This window comes from Aedes aegypti, chromosome 2 (assembly GCF_002204515.2).
Source record: "Aedes aegypti strain LVP_AGWG chromosome 2, AaegL5.0 Primary Assembly, whole genome shotgun sequence".
Taxonomy (NCBI): Eukaryota; Metazoa; Arthropoda; class Insecta; order Diptera; family Culicidae; genus Aedes; species Aedes aegypti.
In genome coordinates this window covers 113,093,468-113,103,238 of record NC_035108.1, presented here as the reverse complement: position 1 = coordinate 113,103,238, position 9,771 = coordinate 113,093,468, and the positions used below count along the sequence as shown (strand labels likewise).

General features: G+C 40.3%; 1 protein-coding gene across 1 annotated transcript; it reads left to right on the top strand.

Moving 5' to 3' along the window:
* Positions 1 to 1,705: 1,705 nt before the first annotated feature.
* LOC110675125 (zinc finger and BTB domain-containing protein 17-like) lies at positions 1,706 to 7,547 on the top strand. Its single transcript, XM_021839506.1, has 3 exons — positions 1,706 to 1,847; positions 5,617 to 5,780; positions 5,943 to 7,547. The coding sequence occupies exons 1-3, from the start codon at positions 1,706 to 1,708 to the stop codon at positions 7,545 to 7,547; spliced, it is 1,911 nt and encodes a 636-aa protein (XP_021695198.1).
* Positions 7,548 to 9,771: the final 2,224 nt, after the last annotated feature.

Below are 9,771 nucleotides of genomic sequence, written 5' to 3'. Positions count from 1 at the left end.
TTCACAAACGAAATGTAGGATGAAATAGTCGAGATAATTTGTAGTGAACATGTTTTAGAAATTTCTCTAAAAATTCTATTTTTTCAATATCATTTATAGACATTTTCGATAAATACTTCAGGATTGGATGCTGAGTAGTGTCAGATCTGTTGAATCTGTTGCTTGCTCCTCTGTGGGCGAGCGACGGAATCCGGATCAATTCTGGACAAACATTTGGAAAGGGCCCAAGAGGTCTTGAGCCTTTTTTTTAGAAACGTTGCTGTTGAGCCCTTCTTAGCCCGCCCACGCAAACTAACACCACTATCAGAAAGATTGATGTTAGCTCTTCCTGATAGTGGTATTGGTGAGCGTGATCGAGTTGAATTGGGCTCAACAGCGCCTTGCAAAGACAATGTTTACCAATGTCGATGTGCCCTTTTGAAATGTTTGTCCAGAATTGTGTCCAGTTCTCGTTGCGCGGAAGCGTGCAATGAAATCAGGATCGTGTCCGGTTCGCATAGTAGTCACACTATCGGTATCGGTCAGCCGTGCTTACGTATTCATATCAAAATATATCTTTATCGTTTACCAAAACGAATCCTATCCTATTTCCAAATTCCCAGTGTTTTTTTGTGGAAGTGCAGAGGACTCCTCGGCTCCCAGAAAGCAAGTAACATGTCAACATTTCCCTCCCATCCCCAAATTGACCTGCATTCGGACGCAGCCGACGCCGGTATTGTTTGTTATAATAATAAGAGCACCAGTACTTACACATTGAAGATGCTACTGCTCCAGAGTCGAATGTGATGGTTCCCTGTGTAGGTTCAGCTGTTCTTGTAATAACGGAGTAGCAACTGCGGGCGGTCAATCATGCTCATGCTCATGCTCATGCTCAAATACTTCAGGATTGGATGCTGAAGGGAATATCTGTCAGACTTTATAAAGGAATCAGTTAAAGGATAAATTTGATTTTTTAAGTAAAATATCAGAGGATTTTGAAAACAATTGGAAGGAAATTCCAAATAAATTTTAGAGGAAGCAATAAGTTTTTTACAGTTTTCTTTACAAGCATTTTATGTGTAATAACAGGGTTTATTTATGGAAGATTGTAATGAGGTTCCTGTTAGTACCTCAGGGACGTTAAATTAAGTAATTATTCATATAATTTGAATATAAATGCTGGGGAGAATTGTAGCAGAAACACAACGATATGAGAATTTTTTTTAATATTTTTTGGATTGTTACCCGTAGCAAAGTTCTCATAAAAATGTGTTGATGAATTTCTTTTCTACTGAGATGATTTTTATTCTTTCTCATATGACAATTTTCCACAAATACTTCTTACGATTTCTTCATTATTTATTAGCCAGAAGTGACTCTTTGGAACCAAAACTATTTAAATGGATTCTATAAAGATGAAGTGAAACCTCCATGAATCGATATCCTTTCCTACAAAGGGTACATATGAAGCCTTGCCAGAACCATTTCTGGCGTAATCGCATGTTACCAGTACCTTATATTGATCCATGGCATTATAGGAATGATGTGCAGTATAAGAAGTCATGAATTTTGAGCCGTTATGAATGAGAAGGATTACAAAAGTGTGCCACTGAGGTCCTGCCGGAACCGATTCCGGGATATCCGGATGTGGCCAGAACCTCATATTGGTCATTGATGTTTAGGAAAAAATAATCATGAATTTAGAGCTGTCGCATGAAATGAGGGAATGGGATTAGAAAAGCGTCGCTTTGAGTCCCTATCGGAACCGATTTCGAGGTATCCGGAAGAAACCGGAGCCATGGTTCATGGCATTATAGCTATGATGTTCAGGATAAAAATCATGAATTTTGAGCCGTCGCACGATATGAGTGAGCAGGTTCTCAAAAGTGTCCCACTAAGGCTCTGCCGGAACCGATTCCGGGATATCAAGATGTGGCCAGGACCTCATATTGGTCATTTACATTATAGCTATGATGTTCAGGATAAAAACAAATCATGAATTTTGACACACGATATGAGTGAGAAGGGTTACAAAAATGCCCCTCTGAGGCCCTCTCGTAACCGATTCCAGGATAATCGGAAGTGACCAGAACCTCGTATTGATCCTTGGCATTATATCTATGATGTTCAGGATGAAAAATCACGAATTTCGAGCCGTCGCACGGTACTATTCTTTAAGTTTCAGAAATTGTCCTCTTTTGGTACATTGAGGAACCGGTGCCAAGTGACCGGGTATCCGAAATGGCCAGATTCCATGAGAACCAATGTCGTTCGACCCTCTGGCATCTTTTTATTCATAGAAAGAACACAATGAATAATTTTCTTACCGCTAATCTTGAACAAACTACGTGAAATATCACTTCCGGAACGAATATACCCCATTTGAATTCGGAATAACTCTGGAACTAAGTGGCCAATTCCATTTCTTCTAGAACACAATAAATCTTGAAGAGTATGCGGTTCGTTTGAGACCAAAAGATCCAAAATCGGTTCATAACTTGCTAAGCTATGATTTTTTAAAGTTTATTTTTATGAAAAGTCAGAAGTTGGGGGTTTGATAGTTATTATAATAAAAAAAGAGCGAGAAATGAGTGAATCTCTCATTGTTACATAGGTTTTTTTAAGTAACGCGAGAATTGTTCGAGACAGACAATACAAATATATTTACAAACATAACAAAAAGATTTCAATTGGTCAAACAATAAGACGTGTGATGAATTTTGTTAGATAACGAGTTTCGTTCGAAAATACCTCTAGGAATAATTCTTCCATAGTTTAATTTATGTCTAAAATAGATTAAATATCTTCAAAAAATTCTATTTACAATGTTTTAGTTTTTGTTCGTATTAGCTAAAGTGAAAACATTTTTCATAAAATTTTTATAAATTTAGGATATTTATTATTTCAACACTATTCAAATATGCCCTAATAGCAAGAATGATAGTGTTATAATTTCTTTTAAACATGTTTTCATCATATTTCTTTTAAGATTAAGATCTATCGAAGAAGAGATCGATTAAGGTTTTACTAGTGATAGCAATGCCTTTTGATACTTTTTCAAAAGCATCACCAGTTTCAGTAGAAATTGCGTTGAAAATTGTTCATGATTTCCTTCGGAAGCTTCACACTCATTCGTTTTATAAAGTGGACACTTTGTTTTTGCTTAGACAGTTTCACAAAAATCAAAATGTCTGGGATTCAACCAGTCACCCCCAAGTCCTAGTTGCAATACTAAAACAATCTACCAGACAAATTTTCATCCAATTTGGAGAAGATTAGGAGGTGCCTCAAGTCGAAATTGTGTTTTTTGGCTATTTTTTACATTCAAAAAATTCTACCGAGAATTTGGAAAAATGAAAATCAAAATAAATACCACTAGTTGAACGTATTATTAGTACTTTACAACTTTCCAGAAAACTGTATGCCGATTAGAGATGGTTTTGACCTCATAAAATTGATTTCTGTTAATTTAAGTACCTGTACAACATATATTTCTCTACAGTTTTTGTTCTACGAAATTCTTAACCTCATGCCTAATCATAAAAGTTCAATCGTAGTATCATTCCTTTGTCATTTCTGAGCATTATTGTAGTACATCATTTTTGTATCCGAATTACAGATAAATTGTAAAAAATCGTCGGAAATACGACATTCCTCATTCCCCTGCATTTAGAGCTGCTGCTAAATGGCGCAATTACTGACATGTTACAAAATTGAACATAGTAGCTTTGCTTTTTCAATGATGGATGATGATTGAAGAAAACATCTAGCAAATGTCATCAACGCAGACGTGTTTCAAACAACATTCGCATTTGATGCCAAGCATTTACATATGTGATATAGCCCCGAGGTCAAGCTTCTCGACTACTGATCTTGAGTATCAGAGTTTGATTACGGGAGTTCATTTAGAGTGTTTTTTTTTCCAATGGACCAAATGACTTGAGGCCAACAAATTTCATCACGATTTATTGTTCAAAAGTGTATCTTGTGGCTGAGTCTTAGAACTCACAAAAATCTCCCACTCCTAAGTGAATGAAGAGAAATGCTCAAGTAGTGATTTGCGCCTTTAGTCCTTTTTCTATGCTGCATATAACAAACATTGGTTTCACTCGAAACCAAAAAAAAAAAGAACACTCTACTCTAAATGAACTCGCGTAATCCAACTCTGATCCTCAAGATCGGTAGTCGAGAAGCTTGACTTCGGGGCTATATCACATATGAAATTGCTTGGCATCAAATGAGAATGTTGTTTGAAACACGACTGCGTTGATGACATTTGCTAGATGTTTTCTTCAATAATCATCCATCATTGAAAAAGCAAAGCTACTATGTTCAATTTTGTAACATGTCAGCAATTGCGCCATTTGGCAGCAGCTCTAAATGCAGGGGAATGAGGAATGTCGTATTTCCGACGATTTTTTACAATTTATGTGTAATTCGGAGACAAAAATGATGTACTACAATAATGTTCAGAAATGACAAAGGAATGATACTACGATTGAACTTTTACGACTAGGCATGAGGTTAAGAATCTCGTAGAACAAAAACTGTAGAGAAATGTATGTTTTACAGGTACTTTAATGAACAGAAATCAATTTTATGAGGTCAAAACCAACTCTTATCGGCATACAGTGTTCTCAAAAGTTGTAAAGTACTAATAATACGTTCAATCAGTGGTATTCATTTTAATTTTCATTTTTCCAAATTCTCGGTAGAATTTTTTGAATGTAAAAAATAGCCAAAAAACACAATTTCGACTTGAGGCACCTCCTAATCTTCTCCAAATTGGATGAAAATTTGTCTGGTAGTTTGTTTATGTATTGCAACTAGGACTTGGGGATGACTGGTTGAATCCCAGAAATTTTGATTTTTGTGAAACTGTCTAGTACGTCCTCACTGGGACTGAGCCTGCTTCTCAGCTTAGTGTTCAATGAGCGCTTCCACAGTTACGAACTGAGAGCTTACTTTTCCAATATATTTTGCAAATCGTGAGGCAGATAAGGGATAAGCACTAATTTTCGACCTACAAGAAATCTGTGCCAATTTTCGGATTTTCATACAAAGTAGGCCGAAATCTTATGAATGGGTCGAAATTTAGTACTAGGTTGAAAATTGGTGCTTTTCCCTCACGATGATACTTTATGACCAAGGAAGTTAAGGAAATTTCCATTACGATAAGATCCTGGACCAACCGGGAATCGAAGTCAGACACCTTCTGCATGGTTTTGCTTTGTAGCCGCGGACTCTAACCACTCGGCTAAGGAAGGCCCGCCTGTAATGGATACATTACACGTGTTAAATAAAAGTGAACTCTATCAATCTACAAATCAAAAATACAAATGTTCAAACACGCTTAAATAAGTGTTTCCATTACAACGATACAAGCAATGTCAAGCTGTGATTTATTAATTGTAATAACTCTGTTAACAACCCCTTCTTAATCATTGCCAGTATCGACATCTATCTTCGTAATGGCAACCCATTGGAAATCTTTTCGTTCCATTAATTTGGCTCACTAATTTGTTGCCATCTTGGCCTACCCGGTTTTTTACCGGCGTACTAATTGGATTTCGACCCAATGGCCTTAATTTTAATTACCTTTCTTTTACTTCTGCTCTTTCCAACTTCTCGTTGCAGGATTCTCGATTCAGCTAAGCGATTACCGGAACGTAAAATGTGAACCAACCATCGTTGCCACCTCCACATCCAATATAAAGACCAACAATAACAGCAATAACACCATCATCAGCAACAGCAATGGCGTTAGCCACGTGAAAGCTAATTCCTCAAGACATTTAACGGTAAGTGCTTCCTCAAACCATTCCGTCGTCAACCAGTCGTCGTCGCCTTTGGCATCATCGACAGTAGCAGTCTCAGCGGTACCAACGACGGTGCTAAAATCCAGCCGTAGCCATAATAATTATCCGAATAAAAGAGAACAACAGATGTTAATTTACACGCAGCCCCCATCAGATAAGAAAGCAGATAAATCACCCTCGCCTGTGACGCCCGTAGGCACCAACTCATCTTCCATAGACAGCAGCAGCAGCAGTACAACAGGTCGTCAATCGTCGTCTGCGGGCGGTTCGTTCCAGTACGATGCCACGTCGCCAATATTCCGCGATCGAAGCATCGAAGAAACGGAAGCCGCCCATGATTTATTGTCCTTATCGCAGAGCCTACCCCCGCTTCCGGCTCCGTGCGTTGTGACAATCCTTCATCCCAGCACGGAACCGACCATGAACTTTGTCACGTCTAGCACTCCAGTCAGCACAACGCAAACCCCACAAGCCACGGACGGTCAACCAGCGACAACGACGCTCGTCCAGAACGGCAGCATCATAAACTTCGTCGACGGCGGAAGCTACCAGTGTCCCCCGGGATCCGGGCCGATATCGATGATTATTCCGTGCTACGAAATTACAACAACGAGTGTCCCCGTGGTGAAGACCATCACTTCGGCAGCCCCACTTACGCCACCCACTTCGGAGCACTCGTCCGACACGGAAAGCAATGGCTCTTCCCCAACCACTTCAGCGTCGGTGGTCTCATTCGTATCGTCTTCCAATCAATCCATCAAGCGGAAAAAAGCATGTCCCTCAACGACACTAGTCGCACAAGGCAACAAGAAAGCCAATCTCACGGTATCCGAACAATCGGTGTCATCAACTACCGTCCACCATCAGCCTCAGAACAAACCGGTTGCCGCCGAGCTCTACACCTACGATGACCTCATCTCCAGTGACGGACGTTCTAAAAATCGAAAGAAACCCGCAACTAATCCACCTCCTCCCATAGACAAACCCAATTCTCCAACAGACCAAACTCAACCTCCCGTAGAACCTCCAAATCCAAGCCCAACCACCACTTCCCCCAAGGGCAAATATCGGTGCCCTGAATGCGGCAAAACCTACGCAACCTCCAGTAACCTCTCACGCCACAAGCAAACCCATCGGAGCTTGGACTCCCAATCCGCTAAGAAATGCCAAACCTGCGGTAAGGCGTACGTCTCCATGCCGGCCTTGGCGATGCATCTACTTACGCACAAGCTCTCCCATAGCTGCGGCGTCTGCGGCAAGCTCTTCTCCCGTCCGTGGCTTCTGCAGGGTCACCTCCGGTCCCACACCGGCGAGAAACCGTACGGCTGCGGTCACTGCGGCAAAGCCTTCGCCGATCGGTCCAACCTGCGGGCCCACATGCAAACCCACTCGACGGACAAGAACTTCGAGTGCCAACGGTGCCACAAGACGTTCGCGCTGAAGTCCTACCTGAACAAACATCTGGAATCGGCCTGCTACAAGGAGGACGACATGGTCGGCGGCCGGAAGATCTACCACAGCAGTCAGGACATCGATCGCGACGAAGCGCGGCAGAGACAGCTGCAGCAACTTCAGGACGAGAACAGCAGCATGACCATCGATGTGGTCACGACGACGACCAATACCTGTAGCGGGTTTGAGGGTTTGAAAAGGGATCGGTTGGGCGATGATAGCGATGTCGACGCTGCGGGTGCGGACGATGAAGATGATGTCGATGAAGATGAGGTGATCGATGTGATTACGGCGTAAGGTATTGGAAAGTTGTGAGCGAAGAGTGGGATTCATTCAAATTATTAGAGGCGGAGTTGGCCGAACCAATTTTCTCGCATTGTAAAATGCTTTCATGAGCGTAGCCATATGAGGGGTAGAAGCATTTTCACTGATCGTGCAGTACATCAAACTTCTCCAGCGTTTCTTCAAAAATATCTTAAAGTGTTTTTTGAGACTGATTTAAGGAAATCGTCCTGAAGTTTATCAATGGATTGCTGTTGAATTTCTGACAAGACTACTCCCAAACTTATTCTGTAGAATTAAGGTGAAAATTTTGTTTTACATACAGAAATATAAGCAGGAAGTTCAAAGGGATTGTTATCAAGTATCCGTTAGAAATTTTTCAAAATATTCATCAAGCAATTTCTTCATAGAACTCGTTTAGGAATTACACCTAAAATTTCTATTTGATAATGATATTTTTTAAAGAATTACATTAATAATTTTCTTTTTTGATTCCTTCAAACTTAAAACTTAAGACTCCAGGGTTTTCGAGTAACTCCATAAACATCTTAAAATATCCCTCACAAAATCCCATTTCCTAAATTTACCTGGTAATTCCTAATGTATTGCAACATGGAACTTATCTTATATCTTTGTTTCAATACTTCTTCAAGATCAATTTCATACTTCTTTCTGTAACTCTTAGAAAATTGCTAAGACTATTGAAGGATGTCCCCAGGAATCAATACACGAAATTTTAAAGAATTCAACCAGGAATTTCTCTAATAAAATTCTCCGGTATAGCCCTTGATAAGGACTACCAAAAATATTCCTTCAGAGATTTTCACCAAAAAACACTGCAGGGATTCTTTCAATTATATATCGTAAGAAGCTTTGTAAGTAGATGGCATAATAAGAATTTCTCCCGGAATAGCTCCTGAGCTTCCTAATTTGCAAAATACCTCAGATAGTTTGAATCAATCGGAATTTCCCCTGAAAACTGTTCCAAGCACTTCGCGAATTCTTTGCGATTCAAAGAATGTAGTCTAGGAATTAACCTTCAAGTACACTTAAGGACTTCTTTAGAAATTCCTCATTAGTTTCTATATAGGTTTTGCCAATTTTCAAAGTTCTTTCGATATACAATCCAGGAGTTTAATAGGAAATACCTCTTCAGGTTTATTCCCGAATGTATTCTCAGATATATTCTGATTTACGCCAGGAATTTTAGCAATTTTTATCTAAAACAGGCTTTTCAAGCTTCTCTGGGGAAGTCTTTTAAAGCTTCTCTGGAGAAGCCTTTTGAAGCTTCCCTGGTAAAGCCGTTTCGATACTACTTGGGGAAGCCTTTTGAAACTCTGAGGAAGCTTATTCAAGCTTTCCTTGGGAAGTCTTTTCAAGCTTCCCTGGAAAAACCTTTTCGATACTACTTGGGGAAGCCTTTTGAAACTCTGAAGAAGCCTTTTTAAGCTTTCCTTGAGAAGCCTTTCCAAGCTTTCCTGAGGAAGCCTTTTCAAGCTTCCCTTGGGAAGCTTTTTCAAGCTTTCCTTGGGAAGTCTTTTAAAACTTCTCTGGGGAAGCCTTTTCAAGCTTTTCTGGGGAAGCCTTTTCAAGCTTTCCTGAGGAAACCTTTTCAAGCTTCCTTTGGGAAGCCTTCTGAAGCTTCTCTGGGGAAGCCTTTTCAAGCTTTTCTTGGGAAGCCTTTTCAAGCTTTTTTGGGGAAGCCTTTTCAAGCTTCCCTTTTTAAAGCTTCTCTGGAGAAGCCTTTTCATTCATACTTGGGAAAGCCTTCTCATTCTTTCCTGAGGAAGCCTTCTCTAGCTTCCCTGAGAAAGCCTTTCAAGCCTTCTTAAGGAAGCCTTCTTGGCTTCCCTGGGAAGCCTTTTCAAGCTTCATGAGAGAAGCCATTTCAAGCTCCTTGGTAAAGCCTTTTCAAACTTCCTTAGGGAAACCTTTTCAAGCTTCATTAAGAAGCCTTTTCAATTCTTTTCAAGCTGCCTAGGGAAGCCTTTTCATCCTTCCTTGGAGCCTTTTCAAACTTTTTGGAAAAATGTTTTAAAGCAGTCCTTGGAAAGCTTTTTCAAGCTGAAGGAAGCCTTACCGAATTTCCTTGGGGAAGCCTTTTTAGGCTTCCTTGGGGAAACCTTTCTACCTTCTTTCGCAAGCAGTCATTTGGTTGGTTCCTTGTGTAAGTGCAGCTGATCTGGCGATACTGGAGTGCATCCACGGGCGGCCAATCAAGCTCAAGCTCAAGCTCTCC